The following is a 19,171-nucleotide window of genomic DNA, read 5'->3' on the forward strand; positions in this document are numbered from 1 at the left end:
CTCTTTTCTAAGCAGGAACCAGGCTGTTAACCCTCCAGGATCCAAGACCATGGGTCAGCTACATCACAGGAGCCCTAAGGGAGCAGTTAGGAATCAGAATGTGCTTTATCCCAGCCGCTGAATGCAAAGGGTTACACTCCACTGGAAGCTACAAGGGCTGCAGCCACCCTGGCCGTAGAGAGAGGTTTTCTTCGCCCTACCTGGTGTGGGAGCTTCACTCTATCTTCTTACTGGGAGCAAGGTACTAGAAATTTCCCTAAAAATAGAAGACAAGGGCATTTGGTGTAGGGATCAGAGAGAACTAGGTAGCATTTCTAGAGCCTTTGGAATTCTTTCAGGGAAAATGTTATAAAACAAATTATGTCTTTTATTGTTAAATTTGTATCATCAATAACTCTGCAAGGGGAGCTTTTTTTTTAAATTAAAAGTGTCAATGTTCTAAATCACTAGGTACCATGAGAACTTTGCCATGCAAAGAGAGAGGTGTCAAAAGCATGCAAAACGGTCTCTGATTATTTAATATTTTTATTTATTTATTTATTTATTCATTCATTCATTCATTCATTCATTAATTCATTCATTCATGAGAGACACAGAGAGAGAGAGACCTAGGCAGAGGAAGAAGCAGACTCCATGCAAGGAGCCCGACTCGATCCCAGATCCCAGGATCACGCCCTGAGCCTCAACTGCTGAGCCAACCAGGCGTCCCAACAGCCTCTGATTAAATTACCTCTGTCCCCCACTTCCCACACATATTTATGATCTGCTACCTGCTGGACAAAAAGGAGAGGGGTGAGGGTAGATGGGAAGGTAGGAGAAACAATTCTAAATGTAAGCCCCAAAGTTCTAGTTCAAAGGAAGGGAGAAACCATGTGCGGTGTGAAGACAAAGAGACACGTGCTTGATGGAAGTGAAGTCTATTAATGTGGGAAGGAAAGATAAATCCTGTTCTGAGTTATAAGACAGGGAAGAAGTCAGGAAATGGAAACTCAGGAATTAATGTGAAAAGAATTTTGTCATATTTTGAAATGACCTCTGGGCTGTATAAAATTAAAGCACCATACTTTGCAGACCACTACTAAGGACATGGTGTTCTAGCTTTCTCTTGTTTCATTATCTAGTTTATGTCATCTGTAAAGAATTAGCTCTAGGAACCCTATGTTGACTAATTTATACCATTCAGTTGTTCTTAAATGGATAACTAATAGGCAGTCAGGTGTGCAGATATAACGATTGCTACTTCCTTTTATTTGCTACAACTACCTGCTGCCACGAGATAGATTCTATTTGGACCTCTTCGTGTTCCTCAACCTAAGTGTGTATAATAAACAGTTTGGACACTCACCAGTTTTCTCATCAATCTTGGAAGACCCAGGTTCAGGGATTTTATGCTCTCCTACCCCCCTCCCTTATTCTTTTTCTATACCAGCTTTTCTCAAAACATGGTCTGCAGACCCTAGGCATCCCAGCGACACTTTTGAGGACTTCATGTATTAAAACCTTTTCCATAATAATTCTAGATTACCTGCCTATTTCACTGATGGTACAAAAGCAAGTTTTATAGCAGATAAAATTGTCGTTGCCTTAGGACAAATGTCAGTGTGCTGGTACCAGCTATCACTGTACATACACTTGCAGTAAAAAAAAAAATTATGATGAAGTATAAGTTATCAATTTTATTAAACCTCAGACCTTAAAGGTATGAAAATACAGAGCACTTATGCTGCATGCTGAAGTATGGTTGGAGCACTGTTGCATTGAACTGCTAGCAGAATCAGCTGCTTTTTTGTGCAATACCATTTTTCCTTGAAAATACAACTGATGAGATGACTGTGACTACTCAGACTTGGGTATCTGGCACTGATTTTCTTGAAAATGAATGAAGTAAGCCTGTCACTTCAAGGAGAACAACTGGTGGTATTCTTTTTAAGATACCACTGACTGGTGCCCCAATGGATGGTATTTTTAAGTGAATTAGTGAATAAACATTTTTAAAATCTCTCAGTGTTAATTTCCAATATGGTAAATATCAATAGATATAACCCACAAAAAAAAGCTCTTTGGGGCCCTCACTGATTTTAGGAGTATTAAGAATAGATCCTAGTGTACCTGGCTGGCTCAGTGAGTGGAGTATGTGACTCTTGATCTTAGGGTTGTACGTTCAACCCCCACGTTGGGTGTAGAGATTACTCAGAAATAAACTCTTTAAAAAATGTCAAGAGCTCCTGAGACCAAAAGTTTGAAAATGGTTGCTCTATATAAATGCTTCCTAGTTTGTGTTATTTGGAAGCTTGACCTTTGGGATGCTCTAATTCTGTGCTATCCAACATATCCAATATGGTAGCCATTACCAACAGGTGGTTACTTACATTTATGTTAAATAAAATTAAAATTTCAGTTCCTCAGCTGCACTAGCTACATTTTATGTACTCAACAATCAGATGTGGCTGGCAGATTATAGAACATTTCCAGCATCACAGAAAGCGTGCTCTAATCAGGGAGACTTGTATACACCTTACTTCTCTTGTTCACTTACTGTGTTCATTAGCATCAAAGGCTCTGCAAAATTCTGAAAAGAGGAATTTCTGTTTCATTTTGGTAAAGCATTTCTCAAGTTTATCTGAACACAGAACTTTTTCTTTCTTTTTTTTAGAACTTTATTTTTCACATGACTTCTAGTCCCATTATGTGAAACACACTGAAAAATACTCTTCTGCCTTTCTCCAATACTTTTATTTTAACTATTTCACTGATATGAGGTTTCATTATAAGCAATTTCTTATAACTTCTGGAAGTAAGTGAATATAAACAATATATTAAATTTTAAAACCCATCGTCTAAATCTAAATTCCATTCCTTTGCTAGCTCACAACTGATATTTCCCTCTATTCAGGTATATATATTCCAGTTCAGATTATTTTTCTGATTATTTCTGAATCTTTAGTCTACATCATATCCAGTCTATGTCATGTTATAATCTTAAAGCTCTGGAGATTTTCACATTGTTAATCCAGCATAAATTAGTTTACCCTGACCAATAGAAAAGATAGATAACTGTCCTTTATAACTGTCTGTATACATATGTAAATGCAAATTGTAAATGCAAACTGTACTTGTGTGTGCACAGACAGAAAAACATACAAAAATATATAAAATTCGTTTGCTACTCTGAAAGTGGGTTTATACTATATATCTATTTTATATATTCCTTTTTTTAAGATTTATTTATTTATTTATCATAGACAGAGAGAGAGAGAGAGAGAGGCAGAGACACAGGAGGAGGGAGAAGCAGGCTCCATGCCAGGAACCTGACTCAGAACTCGATCCCGGGACTCCAGGATCGCGCCCTGGGCCAAAGGCAGGCGCCAAACCGCTGAGCCACCCAGGGATCCCCTATATATTCCTTTTTGACTCAGTGTATTATTATAAATATTTTCCCATCTTACCATACAGTTTTTGGAAATAAGATTTTAATGCAGGAGATGCATTATGATTTAACACAGTAATGGCTGTATATTATTCTATATCCTGAACTTACCATCATGTATTATTTAGTTTTAATCTCCTGTGCAGACATTTAGGTTGTTTCCAAATCTGATTCTTGCGAATTATCAGTGAATGTATTTGTCCACAGCTCTGACCTAGGATAAATTTCATACTTAGGATAAATACCACAAAATGAGGTTACTGTTAATTCTAGAACTGACTCTGACTCTCACCCCCGTGGCTTCCTATACCCACCCCATCTCCAAAGGGTTCATGTAGGTCAACAAGGTGAGACATTTCAGCTACCAACCCACAGAGGACAGAGGCACTGAGTCTCTTGCTAGCTTTGGTAAATGAGATCATAATCTCCTATCGTTTCCAGCTTCCCTCTGCTCAGCAAAGACAAGGTTGAGATTTTTTTCTTCAAGAATTTTCATTAAAAAAACTAAGAGTAAAGCAAAACTATATTTATGAAATGTACCTTTTTGCAGCTAATGTAACTGCTGGTCAAAGATTACCCTTCAAGGTGCTCAGTCCCCAGCCTTTTCCTCACATCCTCCCTGACTAGGTTAGATGTGATAGTTGCCTGGACTCTCCCAGAACTGTGTTCTTGATCTTCTCTGCAGCAGTCACCTTCAGGTTTGTACTCACCCCATTTTATCATTCCTGGGGCACCCTGCACTAACCTGAAAGCAGCACTTTCCTGCTCAATTACACCCATTGGTTTCCTTTTCTCTGTTTTCATCAGGCTAAACTGTGATCTTCTTGAAGGCAGAGACTGTTATTTCATTACCATAGCCACAGTGATTAGCATAGTGCAGAACTGAGGGGACTTAGAGTAAATATTGGGCGAATGCCAGCACACAAGTAGGAACTAATGCATATGGATTCATGCATGCATGAGCGAATGAGCAGTTCATAAGGAGACATGGGGAATGCATTTTTCAATCTCTAGGGTCTGAAAGGAGCATCTTCCTGCCTCAGGGTGATTACCTTTTGCATCCAGATGAGCAGTTTATCTGTAACATGTAGGTACTTAGAAGACAGGTGTTCATAATTCGGAGAATATCTGGATCTAGGAGGAACACCCTGAAAACTAAATAGGCATATTCCTTTTATCCTGTCTTAGGACTAAACTCAGTTATGAAAAGTAAAGAGAATATAAAATAAATGCATGAGGCAAGGCCTTCATCACCATATCTTTTTGAAGCAGGAGACACATTCTCAAGTTTCACCAGTCAATGTGTGGATACACAGTGTGGGGAGCAGGTAGGGAAACAGGCACACTTAGTCATCGTCAGTGGAAGTGTAAATTGATGCAAACATTTTAAAGGTAATTTGAGAGATAATTTATCAAAATTCTAAATGCATATACCATTTTGACCAAGCAATCTATCTCCAGGAATTTACCTCCCAAAATGCTTGCATAAGTACATCAATATGAACGAATAAGGATGTTAGCTGTGGCACTATTTGTAATCATCAAAAATTGGAAATAATCCAAATGTCCATCAATAGGGGATTGGATAAATAAATAATGTTACATCCACATAGTAGAATATATGATATATTCTTACCCTTAAAAAGAAGATAGCCCTTTATTTACTGACATGCAAAGATATCCAATTTAAATTATTTAGTGATGAAAGCCGAACTGTAGAACAGTTTAGGTAGTATGATTTCATAATCTAGAAAGAAGATATATCTGCATAGGAGAGAGACAAGAAGGATGTACTGCAAATTTAAGAATGCCTACCTCTTTAAAAAAAAAAAAAAAAAAAACAATGCCTACCTCTGATAAGTGGGAATTGCGGTAGGAGAGAAAGACATCCTCTTTTTAGAATTATTTTGTAAATTTACTTCTGTGTTTTAAAAAATTATTTATAAAAATACATATTACTTTTATGTAAACATTTGTAAAGTAAAAGCAGTAATTAATTGCTACTTTTTCAAGTCTTAGGCTGAAAACTTACCTATTCCTGGGTCCTAGAAAACTAATAATTATAAATCTTCCCTTTTGAGGTAATTTAAATGGTGGAAGGAACAAGACCAAGCAAAATACCAGAAATTTCAAAATTGGAGCTACCTGATGCACACTCCAGCAATAAATAATATCTAGTGTCAGGTGTTTTGCATGCTACATCATAGCCCCATGTTGGATTCTCTTTTAGAGTAGTTTAGAAACTTTTGAATAAAACCATTCTTAAAACATGCAAGGTGACAGTAAATACCCACGAAACAAGTCAGACCTGGGATTGATTGAATTTTATTTTAATTTATTCATAGTATTCCCAGGGCTGACCCCTCGGTAACAGTTCTGATTGGTCTGATTGGTTTTTGTTTGGTTGGTTGGTTTTATTTTATCTTGTTTTTTGTTTTTTGTTTTTTTGGGTTTTTTTTTTTGTCCTTAGAGGTTGTCATGCATTCTCCTTGACAACATGATTTCTCAGTATTTCAGGGCTGAATCTTTTCCTGACCACATTTCCCACTTTGCTTTGGATCTCCTAGAGGTAACCATACCAAACTCCTATCAATTTCTACAAGAATTGGTTGCCACTCTCAACCTAGTAACACACCTAGCTCCATCTAGGTGAATTGTTTACTGAAAGAGCCATGTGCTTTTTTTGCTCTGGCAAAATCTTTAGGTGGTTACATTTTATATGCTAGATTGCTGGCCAAGCATTTAAATTATGCTTCATAACTTAACAGGCCATTTCAGCTGGGATCCAGACACTCCCAATATAAACACAACCACAAACACCTAGAAAGTATTTGCTCCTATTGATGTCCCTGGGTGCTATAGTTCAGTAACTAGGTTTGGGGAAGGCAAGAGGGATGATGAAGATGATGAATGAAAATGACACTGAACTTCTAGGACTGGTTTTGAGCCCTAAGAGCTACAGAAAATCTTTTTCATGAAGAAGCAGCCCTGATTTAGAACCCAGATGCCAAAGAGGAGCACGGAATTGAGGAGGGCCATTTTTTCCACCTCCTCATGGAATACAGCATTGTTCCTACGCATAAGATTGGAGGCTTTGGGAACAATGAGAGATAGCATTCCCTGTATATTCTTGTTCAAGTGCTTCACAGGGGACTTCCTCAGCAGAGACAGTGATAAAAATTTCATCCAGCTACTTGCCAGCAATGAATGTTGGCAAATGATAACTGGAGCTTTTTCCAGGAAAAATGCTGTGAATGCCCCAAGAGGGCCAGGACAGAGTTATTTGTAAGACTCTGCTATATCTACCCCCTTACACAGAAGGCACTCAGTACATATTAACTGAATGAATGAATGGTACCATATAGTGATGAAAGCTGAAAGGTTGTTTTGTGAATATGGGGAAAGCACTTGTTTGGGGATTCCTAGAAATAACCAGGATCATTTGGGAAAAAATAGCTCCTATTTAAAAATGATAGAATTTGGATCCATGGTATGAATAGCTATAGTATGATCTTCAGGCTGGTAAACATAGGTGTAAATTGGGTTAGGAATATTTTCTGAACCACAACTGATGAAACAACTTTTATTAAACAGATGATTATAAGGTTTTTTTTTTGTTTCAGGAATAATATCGTTTCTAAAATTGGGCTGTATCCATGGTAGTGGTCCTGATTAGATTTTCTATAGGCAGTAGGATCTGTGACTCCAAACTGAAATTATTCTTTTAGAAACGTAAATATGCTTAAGGGACAGAAGTTCTGTGGACACAATAGAGCACACTGCATGTTTTTGTCCTCTCTCTGGATTAGTTGACACCAAAGCCAAATGCAGGACTACTTGTGACTATGAGTGCTTAGATATAAAGTCTTGGGTGAGTCATGGCATCTGTTAAACTATAACAAGCTCCCTTCTAGTTCTCAGACCTGATTTATCACAGAGCTTTCTGTTTGCATTTTGAAATTTATTTCCAGACCAGGTCTCGGATGAGGAGAAGGAAGGAAAGAAAGATAAATCTGTTTGGCTTCTAAGGTTAGGCAGTTTGGCAGCTTGGCTTATATAACCTCTAACTTCTCCTAATTAGAGATTTTCAGAGTACCTGGCTCTCTCCAGGATGACAATTTACTACAGAATCTGGTTTCGAGCCTCCTTATGAGAAGTCAATTTGAAGTCTTTTTTTTTTTTTTTCAATTTGAAGTCTTAACCAACAAAAACAACAAAACCTTTGTCTCTATGAGACAAGTTATCCTCCATTGTTTGCCAGACTCATTGTAAGGTTGAAGTTTTAACTTGACTTAATTTTAAACTCATTCATCTTAATTAATGTACACCTTATTCAATCACATCCATTCTCCTGCAAATAGGTCAAACTTCCATAAGACTTCAGAGGCAAGGCAGTCATAAAGGAGATGTTTTTCCCTCTAATGGGTATCAGAAGGTGACTCTTTTAACATTATTTTCCAGATAAAGTTTTTTAAAATAGTTAAACTTTGTTACTCTCTTAGGATCTGGTAATGACCACTATATTGAATTCAAATTAACGTTCCACTGAATATTGGTAGTGATAAACTAATCATATATCTTTTATAATAAAATGGAAGGCAAAGGGAAATTTCAGCTAGTATTAAAAACCCTGGAAGCTCCATTTATTTCTATATAGAATTTCAGGATTGTATGCAGGAGAGTGAATATGCCCTTGATTCAATTTTATGGGCTTGTCTCCATCTTCTGAAACTTTATCCCCTTCCATACCTTTGATTACAGTATACAGCCTGTCTGAAGCTGAATTCAGTAGCTTTCCTTCCAAACCTATTCATCTTTCTCTACTTCTAGTATTAGTAAGTGGTACCGTCATCCATTCAGTCCCCTAAGTGAGATATCTAATAATCTTGCTATAGCAATCTTTTTTCTTAAAAAAAAAAAAGCTTTATTGAGATATAATTCACATAATATAAAATTCATGTATTTAAAGTATACAATTCAGTGATTTTTAGTATAATCATAAAATAAGTGAAACTGGTCTTTCATTTTCCTTTTGTGTGATTTTTGTCAGGTTTGATATTAATATTATACTCAATTCTTGGAAGATTCATCATCCCCATATCCTATGGTGGTTCCAAAATGCAAAATCCATGGATAAGTATCACTGGCAGTTGGTGCACAAGAAGAGGGCCCCACACTCTGCGTCCCACACTCTGTAGAACTAAGGTAGAGCTGAAAAATCTGATATTTAAAAAAAATTCACAGGGGAATTCTATCACTGTAGAAGATGAGATTGCACATTTAAAAATAATATATATTTACAAAGTACATTTCCAAGGATATAAGAGTTTTCCATAATAAGAAAGTTAATATGACTCATTGTATTAATAAAGGTAGGGAGAAAAATCAGATTATTGCCTTCATAAATGCCAAAATAGGCATTAATAAAATTTAACATTCATTCGTATTAAAAATATTTAATTAACTAGGAATTGAGGGATACCTCAGCTCATTAGCCAGCTTCTTATTTAATGAGAAAACATTACTAAAAGTAGAAAAAGACAAAGATGACCATCATGTCCATTACTATTTATCATTGGAAACAGAGGTATTAGCCAATGCAATTAAATAAGAGAAAGCATTTAATCACACAAGAATTGGAAGGAAGAAAAAAAAAACTACCTCTTTTTTGCAGGTTCCTTTATTATATATCTGAAAAACAAAAATAAATAGAAAAATTAAAAATATTATAAGAGAATTCAGTAAAGATGTAGCATATAAAATTAATAAAATAAGTCAATAATTTCATGTAAACAAACAAGTATAAAGAAGAAATAATGGAAGAGCAACCCTATTTCAAAGAGCAAATATATAATGTTGGGGCATAATTTAATAAGAAATAGGTAAAATCTACATTAGAAAAGTGATGAAACACTCCTGATGGCACAAAAATAGATTTGAAAAAATATAAAAGATACATTATATTCATGGATAGGAAGACTTACACCATAAAGATATACATTTTCCGTAACTTAATTTGTAAATTTAATAAAATTACCATCAGATTTTTTTTCTGAATCTAGATGAGTTAACTATAAAGTTTATTGGAAAGTACAAGTCAAAATAGTAGTCAGTAAAGCCCCAAGAAAAGAACTGAGGATGGAAAAAGTACTACTAAATAATAAAATGTACTATAAATCTGCATAATTGGAACAATGTTGTATTGGTAAATGATTAGATAGAAAGACCATGAAAATGAGAAGCAAATCCAGAAATAGATGCAAGTGAAGATAGAAAATTAATAAATGATTTAACTTGTATGTCAAATCAATCCAGCTCTTATTTGGATCCTAATCCAAACAAATCAAGGTAAAATACATTAAGGGAGTAAGAAAAGAAAATGTTTGGCCTAATTACTTGACAGTTGGTATCTCAATTTCTGGAGTAAGAGACTGTAAATATCTCTACTCTGGATTTCCTAGCCAAAATAGGCTTCCAATTGTCTTACATCATGATGGTGAGTTGGTTTTGAAACATACTATAAAAGACATAGTCATACTTCTTTGAAGTAAAGTTAAAAAATGACTATGAAAAATACTTCCTGGGTCACTGTCTGTGAAGCACCTACCTTCAGTTCAGGTCATGACCCCAGGGTCCTGGGATTGAGTCTCATGTTGGGATCTGCTCAGCAGAGAGCCTGCTTCTCCCTCTGCCTCTGTGCTCTCACTCTCTCTCTCAAATAAATAAATAAAATCTTAAAAAAATACTTCCTTTTCAAGTTGTGTTCATTAAAATTAAGAGGTAGGAAAGGAACCATTTGTATATGATTAACAGATTGTCAATATTTTCCATTGTTTCTATAAGTTAAAGATACTTTAATGTGCACGACAGCCATTGCTACTTCTACTCCTGACCTTATATTTCAGAGCAAAATTACAGCCTGTGGGACTCATAAGTGCTGTGTCCTCCAGCACCTACAGTGCTATCAGTGACACTGTGGTCCCAATTACCAAAATCCTCACTCGGCAGATGTATATTGCTACCCTTCCAGAAGTTCCATTACTACCCTGTCCACCACCATAGATATATTTTCTTTGCCTCCCACTTCCCAGAGAATTAGCTGAAAGTTCCACTATAGAGATTAGGAGAGAAGAGGGATGGTCACTGCTGGGATTTTGGAATAAGGTAAAATGGCAGATAATTAGATATATTTTTTATAGTCTCAGAATTTGTAACACAGTGTCGTATAGAAACCATGTGATTAAATGCATTAGGAATTATAATATTTTGTGTTCTACATTTGATATGTAATTAAAAGCTAGTGAGCCTCCTTAAAGAAACTAGAAACAGAAATTTACTGTGTAGTCTGAATTCCAAAAGCCCTGAAAGCAAATTTTGCTCCAAAAGTTCACTTGTAAATTGGGGACTTTGTGTTCATCAAATCAAAAGGAAAGAGTAGATGAAATAAAGCACATACCTGATGATATATAATTAGAAAAACAACTCTTAAGAATAATTGCCAGGGCAGGGGAAACACTTCACTGTATACATTTTATACTCTTTGAATTTTGTATCACATGCATTGTGATAATTATTGCCCTAGTAAGATTTTTTAATTTAAAAATTATTAAAAGTCACTGCCACCAAATTACCTATTTCAGACATTTCTGTAAAGTGCAAGTGACTATACACTGTTTCTTTACGTTCTAGTGTCTTTCTTTGTTCTGTTGAACTTGGTGGTACTTGGTTATGGTGCTGATAAACCTCAAATAAGCTACCATTGCTGTAGAATTCTTCTACACTCTGGCTACCGATCCCAGTAAAAATAACTATAACATTGTGAGGGTAACTTGTTTTGCCTTAACTATTAATGGCTATTTTTAGTAGGAGCATTTATTCCCTCTCCTGGAGTTTTCTTCTAGTTGAAGAGGGGTCAATTAACATAATCCTCCGACTCTTCTCTATCCCCATACTCTACCCTAGGAAAGAGAAGGGACCTATCTGGTCATGAATTTAGGAGCAGAAATTGGGCAATCAGAGCCCCAACCTTCTTCCTTGCTTCCTCTTTGGGGCCAGAGGGCCACAGGAAGCCCCCACATCTCCAAGACACAGTGTTACATGTAGGCCACCAGTGGTGTCCATGCCTGAGTAGGTCAATCTAATTCTGGAGTTTAATATTGATCCCAGACACAATGAGCCACCTGGTTGTCAATATGGCAGATGTTCATGGTGTTTCATTGTGATTTCATCTTACATTTCCCAGAGTACTAAAAAGTTGAGGACTTTTATATATATTTGCATTCCATTTGGGTTCTCATTTCTTATATTGAGTTTCTTTTTCATCAATAAGCATCATATATCATCATTCCATTTTACTTAGATGTTATTTAAGGTCTTTCAATTTCTTGATTTTCCCATAAAGGACTTGCACGTCTGTTATCAAGATTTACTCCTAGGAACTGGGAACCCTGTTACACTGTTGGTGGGAATACAAACTGGTGCAGCCACTCTGGAAACCAGTACAGAGGTTCCTCCAAAAGCTAAAATTAAAGCTACCCTATGACCCAGCAATTGCACTAGTAGGTATTTATCCAAAGGATACAAACATAGTGATTCCAAGAGGCACATACACCCCAATGTTTATAGTAGTGATGTCCACAATAGCCAAAACATAGAAAGAGTCCAGATGTCCATAGACAGATAAATGGATAAAGATGTGGTATTAGAGATCCCTGGGTGGCGCAGCAGTTTGGCGCATGCCTTTGGCCCAGGGCGCGATCCTGGAGACCCCGGATCGAATCCCACATCAGGCTCCCGGTGCATGGAGCCTGCTTCTCCCTCTGCCTGTGTCTCTGCCTCTCTCTCTCTCTCTCTGTGACTATCATAAATAAATAAATAAATACATATTTTAAAAAAGATCACCTTTAAAAAAAAAGATGTGGTATTATATATATATATAAAGTGAAATAAGTCAATCAGAGAAAGAAATAGCATATGATTTCACTAATATGTGGAATTTAAGAAACAAAACAGATGAATATAGGGGAAAGGAAGGAAAAATAAGGTGAAAACAGAAGGAGATAAACTGTAAGAGACAACTATAGGAAATTGAGGATTGCTGGAGGTGGGTGGGGGGTGGGTAACTGGGTGATGGGCATTAAGGAGGGCACTTGATACAATGAGCACTAGGTGTTACCTGCAATTAATGAATCACTATATTCTACCTCTGAAACTAACAATACATCATATGTTAATCAAACTGAATTTTAAAAAATAAATAAAAACTAAAGAAAAGATTTACTTCTAAGTATTTAGGTATTTTGTTTTGTTGCTATTGTAAATGGTACTTTTTAAATTACTTTTTCTAACTTCTTTCTGGCATTTAGAAATGCGATTCACTTTTATTTGTCAATTTTTAAATCCAGAAAACTTATTAAGTCCAATAGTTTTTCTAGAGATCTTTTAAGTTATTCCATATAAGAAATTGTATTTTCTTCATATGAGAGTTTTGCTTTTTCCTTTTTGATGTTTATGCCATTTCTTTTTTTCTTTTCATATTTACTTTTTTTTCAGAGGGTGGGAGAGTATGAATTTATTTATTTTCTTCCAAGATTTTTTAAAATCCCAGTTATTTAACATATAGTGTAATACCAGTTTTAGGTGTAAAGTTCAGTGATTCAACACTTCCATGCAACACTGGCAGCTCATCACGACAAGTGCACTCCTTAATCCCCACCACCATTTCACCCATCCCCTCATCCACCTCCCCTTTGGTAACCATCAGTTTGCTCTCTATAGTTAAGTCTATTTCTTGCTTTTCCTCTCTCTCCTCCCCCCCACCCATGTTCATTTGTTTTGTTTCTTAAAGTCCACATATGAGTAAAATCATATGGTATTTGTCTTTCTCTGACGTATTTCACTTAGCACAACACTTTCTAGCTCCATTCATGTCATTGCAAATGTCTTTCTTTCTTTTTATTCTTACCACACTGGCTAAGATCTCTGGTTCAATATTGAATAGTTATGATAGTGAATATCTTTGTCTATAAAATAGACAATATAGTAAAAATCATGGTAATGGATATCTTTGTTCCCAATCTTACAAGGAACGTGTTCGACATTTTGGCATTAATTATAGCGTGTATATATCTCTAAGCAATGATATTATGCATATAATAAGATACATATAATAAGATATTAAATCAAACTTTTATTTCTTTTCTTGTGAAAAAATTTAGATTTAGCCAGCTGGACTCAGTTTAGATGATCCCAATTTTGCTGGCAACATCCAAAGCATCATAGTCCAGAGCCAGTCAAACACGCCTTCTTATCTCCATCAGGCCTGATCAGGGTATTGACTTTGGCCATATCAATGTCATAGAGCTTCATCATATCCTGCTTGATCTGATGCTTGTTGGCCTTGACATCCACAGTAAAAACAAGTTTGTTGTTGTCTTCTATTTTCTTTATGGTTGACTCAGTAGTCAGGGGGATCTTGATGATGGCATAGTGGTCCCTCTTGTTTCTCCTGGGGACACTCTTTTGAGGATATTGAGGGGGCCTTTGGAGATGCAGTCTCTTGGACCCTCAGGATGTAGGTGATGTCCAGATCTTTTTTGTGTGACTATGGATGCCTTTCAGCACAGCTTTCTTGGCCTTCAAAACTTTTGCTTTGGCTTCGGCTTTGGGAGGAGCAGAGGCTTACTTCTTCACCTTAGTTGCCATCTTCATGGAAAGAATTTCTGAGGCTCATTTCCAAAGGCTTATAGAGCCAAGTCTCCTTAATCTTTCATTTCTAAAAAAAAAAAAAAAAAAAAAACCCTAATAACATCATTTATACATTGATAGATTTATGGTTATTGTTGTTCAGGATTTTTGAATCTATATCCATGGATGAGCTTGATCTGGAATTTTTCTTTTTTTTTTTTCCCAGATCTCATATCAATAGGTATTTTGACATCATAAAATGAGGTGAAAAGTTTTATTTCTATTCCCTGAAAATAGTCTAAGGGTTGAAATTATTCTGTTTAAGTCATCATTATCATGACTGCCTTTTTATCTGCTTTATCTATCAGTTATTGAAGTAGTTATGATACTCTTTCACAAAAATTGGATTTTTTCCACTTAATCATTGAGTTTAATGTGTTTTACATATATAGCAAGTATCGCCACATGTGGCTTTATTCTTACTTTGTTATATTGTGCTTTCTATTTATTCCACTTGAATATTTGCTAAACTATGCCTATAAAAATTTGGAGACACAGCACTTTTTGAGAGAGAAGGGGGAGGGGAAGGGCAAAGAGAATCCCAAGCAGGCCCCACACCTGGCATGGAGCCAATGTGGGCCTCAATCTCATGACCTAAGCTAAAGTCAAGAGTCAATTGCTTAACTGACTGAGCCACCCAGGTGCCCCAGCACTTCTCTTTTTGAAACAGTTCTTAAATTCAGTTCTTAAATTCTGGATATAATCAGTTTTCCCCCTTTCTTCTTGAGTCAATTTTGTAAGTTATATTCTCTAGGAATTCATCTACTTCATACAAGTTTTCAAGTTTACTGTGTAGTTATTCTCACATGAAAACCTAATATTTATTGAGGTTATATTAATATACTTTTGTGTTCTAGATACTATTTTTTAAGTTTAACAGCTTTTTTGAGATATAATTAACAGACAATAAATTGCACATATAAAAGTATAAATTTTGATGTTTCTTTTCAATTTGATAAGTTTGAACATTTGCAAACATCCCTGAAACCATCACCACAATACAAGATAGTGAACATTAATCATTACAGCCAGAAGTTTTCTCATGTTTCTTTGTAATCCTTTCAGAGTACTCCACCCAGTGCCTGCGAATTATGAGATTTCTTTTTCTAAACTAGCTAGTGGTAGCAGGTATTACTCCTCTGTGAGTTCCAAGCATGCTTTCCTTAAATGCCTTCAGCTGTTTCTTTCTCTGGCCTCGGGTGGTTTCCTCACATGCATGTGCAGACATCCTAAGTTCTCTCTCTGTGAAGCTCTTTCGAGTCAGACACTCTGTCCTGCAAATATGATTTGGCAAGTTGTAGCTTAATGTAAACACCCATGATACCATTACCAGAATCAAGATAATTAAGTTACCCATTACTCGGAAGATTCCCGATGTTCCTTTGTTCTTTGGTCAGGTTTCCAATAGGTCAGGTTGAATTATAGAATTTTTTTCTTATTAAACTTTGTTTTAATGGGTCTCAAAATTCTGTGAAAGATTTTAGGTCAAGTGGATTCCATTAAAGATTACTGATTGTTTTAAAATTGCCACACGCACACAAACAAATGGCCCACAAAGCATTCTGATGCACACAAAAGTTAAAGCAGCACTATTCTAGAGAGAGCACATCCACATTGATTAGTTTTCCTTTCTCCTCCAGAGGGTCACATTAACTCACAAGTCAAGGGTGGCTGAGATCCATGCTCAGTTTCTCTCTTTAGTCCTGTTTTGTTCCACTGAGCTCTTCAGCTGACAGATGATTGTGTCTTTAAGTTTCATAGTCCTTGTTGCTATGCTTATGCTGAGGGTTCACAGACCTTAGAGCTATTGCTACATTTTCTTCTTTTTCCTCCAATTTTATGTTGCTTTCTCCTTTTTTACTTGTTATCACCATTTCCCCTTTTGTCCAGATTTTTCCTGAGAGCAGACTGTGCTCTCCATGACCCACTGTCCTAACCTACCACCTTTTCCTCTCATAGCAGGATGGACTATTAATTACTCTTCAGGAATCTATCACTTTAGCACAAGAGTACTGGCATCTTGGTGGTGCCAAACGGAAGACACTTCCATTTGTAAGCAGTTCCTAAATACCTTTGTATACTTTCTCTTTCCTGAGAAGAATCATTGGATTTCTCACTAAACTAAAATGTTTTGAGGACAGGACTTGTGCTATGAAAACACCAAGGCAAACACCCCCTTTTTTAAAAATTGTAGTAAAATACACGTAGCATAACATTTACTATTTTAATCATTTTTTTGCATACAGTTCAGTGGCACTAAGTACATTCATATTGTTGTGCATCCATCACCACCATTCATCTCCAGAACTCTTCATCTTGCAAAAACAGAAACTCGGTACTCATTAAAAAATAATTCCCTACTCTTCCTTCCCTCCAGGCCCTGGCATCCACCATTCCATTTTCTGTCTCTATGAATTTGATGACTCTAGGTATCTCATGCCAATGGAATCACACAGTAGTTATCTTTTTGTGACTGGCTTGTTTCACTTAATGTACTTAAGTTTCACCTATTCCATAGCAAAAAATTTCCTTTTTAAGGCTGAACAATATTCAATACTAGTAAGGGGAATGCTCTATAGCTAATCTAAGAAGTATATTTTCAGTTTCCTTGTTCTTATCTCTCTGCCAGCACTCACTAGCAATCATCTTCATTTTGTTAGACTCTTGTTTTCTTTTTAAATTTTGTTCTGACGGGGCAGCCCTGGTGGCGCAGCGGTTTGGTGCCGCCTGCAGCCTGGGGTGTGATCCTGGAGACCCGGGATCGAGTCCCACGTCGGGCTCCCTGCGTGGAGCCTGCTTCTCCCTCTCCCTGTGTCTCTGCCTCTCTCCCTCTGTGTCCATGAATAAATAAATAAATAAAATATTTAAAAATAAAAAAATAAATAAATAAATAAATTTTGTTCTGACTTAGAATCTCTGATTGTTGTCTTAGTTCTGATTTTAGTCTGCTTCTCACTTTGCTTCTGTTGACTAAACTTTGGCAACTTGTCACCTCAGTTTCTGTCCTCAATCTAGCCACTACATTTTGGATTCTTTTCACTGACCGCTCACCAGTTATGAGAAAGGAGGACCCATTGTTAGGCATCAGGGTAAGTCAGGAGCCCTGGGGTAGGAGCTATTGTGTTAGACTGAGCAGACATGGGCACCAGTAACATACCTATGGCATGCGATCCCTCCCTACAAAACATAGGAAAAGAAATAATAGGCTGAAAATCAGGCTAACCCTCTCAGACAGACTGCTGGCTCTGTCTGTCTGTCTGTCTCTCTTTCTTTCTCTCTCTCAGAACCAAATGAGTATTGTCATGCAGAACATCTCAGAGGAGATTCCTAGAGCCTTTACAATGTTACTCATTGGATGGAGGATCTTGAGACAGAGCCAGGGACCTTCTTTATACACATCTTGGCATTGGCCTATGCAACATCCAGCAAGTGAGCCTGAAATCTTCCCGTGTGTTTCATTTCTTGGGAGCTTTGAAGCAGAGCTTTGGCAAAAGGCACCTGCCTAGAAGAGAGGCCTTAAGAAACACAACAGCACCTGTAGGTTTGTAGTAAGCCTTGTGGTGGCAGAGGGAAATGTTACACTTTAGGAAGAGCCACTGAACAGAAAAACAAAAACATGCTCAACAGCTGCCTCAGAGCACAGGTGTGACAGGGATTCAAGACTGTCACAGAAACTCTTTGTCTTCACTGAAATGTGCTTCCCGTGGGGGGGTGGTGGTGGTGGTGGTGGTGGATTTCTTAGTACCTAAAACAAAAATAAGCAAAAACAAAGGTCTACCATTTTTCTGCTGGCTGTAAGTGTACTAATCTCTCCTCTTAAGAACTCTTCACCTGTTTTTGTTTTTGTTTTAAGATTTTATTTATTCATGAGACACACAGAGAAAGAGAGAGGCAGAGACACAGGCAGAGGAAGAAGCAGGCTGCATGCAGGGAACCTGATGTGGGACTCGATCCTGGAACTGGGAACATGCCCTGAGCCAAAGGCTGAGCCATCCAGGTGTCCCATCTCACCTTCTTTTATTAAGTCAGTATTATTAAGTCAGTATTTCTGACTTAGGATTAGCCTCTTTGACAGAGAGATGATGGTCCTTGTGTTCAATAAACTGTTCGTCTTTCCTTTTTCTTTTCCTTCTAGTACCAGAAAAGGCTCTTTAACTTTACTGAGGGCAAGTGCTAGTTTTTCTAAATAGCCAAGTGCTATGAAGCTCTTGATAATAGTAGCTACTTTTTTTTTTTTAAGTGCCTATTACATATCAGGCACTTTACAGAGATATCTATAATCTTCCCAGCAATCCCCATGGTAGAATGATTCTTCCTATTTTGAAGATAAGGAAATCGAGACTCAAAGAAATTTTTTTTTGAGACTCAAAGAAATTAAATAATTTCCTAAATCATAAAAATACTGAGTCAGAGGTTAAAATTGAAACAAGTCTTCTTAAATTATTCTATTATTTGAGAACGGTTCATTTTGGAGTTGGAACTCCTTGGAAACTCATTCTGTTTTTTACCAAGTCGTAAGTATTCAAAATTAAAAAGCTAATTAATCAATAAAAACAAGATGCCCACAACACTTCTTTTAAAAACGTCAATTTGCTTCTACCATCATCCTCCTTTTACTGAGATTTTGTCTTAAGGCATTTGTGCCTCAAATACAATAGAAATCCTCTCATAACCCTATTTTTAGCATTAAAAAATTTAAACTTAATTTGGTCTTTTTTTTAGCAGTCTAGAACCAGGATTAGGGAAGATCTGCATTAATAATTTTGATGATCCACTGTAGAACATTGTGCAGGCTTGACTTTCTGGAACCACTCTATAAATGTCCTAACATATGAATAACTATTACCATGGTTCCTAGCCCTTTAAGAGGAAACTTAAGATTCTTAAAAATTAACAAAATTCTCTAAAACATATAAACAAAAATTAATAAAATGTATTTTGCTTTAAAGTTCTTAGAGATATATTTCCTATATCTGTATAAGTTTAAATATGCTTAAT

At 36.5% G+C, this 19,171-nt stretch overlaps 1 protein-coding gene across 8 annotated transcripts in view; it reads left to right on the top strand.

Annotated features, from left to right (window-relative positions):
• ANKRD44 (ankyrin repeat domain 44) overlaps positions 1-8,626 on the top strand; it is a 340,062-nt gene extending 331,436 nt beyond the window's left edge. For 5 of the 8 annotated variants that reach the window (XM_077885634.1, XM_077885636.1, XM_077885637.1 and 2 more), the window contains exons 28-29: positions 13-241; positions 8,478-8,626. In XM_077885634.1, the coding sequence (XP_077741760.1) occupies positions 13-241; positions 8,478-8,625 (377 nt within the window). In that variant the 3' untranslated portion in view covers position 8,626. Of the gene's footprint in view, positions 1-12; positions 242-8,477 lie in introns of those variants that run through there. The other 3 variants (XM_077885633.1, XR_013373237.1, XR_013373238.1) reach the window with 3 other exon arrangements.
• Positions 8,627-19,171: the final 10,545 nt, after the last annotated feature.

The sequence above is a fragment of the Canis aureus genome, chromosome 36 (genome assembly GCF_053574225.1).
Source record: "Canis aureus isolate CA01 chromosome 36, VMU_Caureus_v.1.0, whole genome shotgun sequence".
Taxonomy (NCBI): Eukaryota; Metazoa; Chordata; class Mammalia; order Carnivora; family Canidae; genus Canis; species Canis aureus.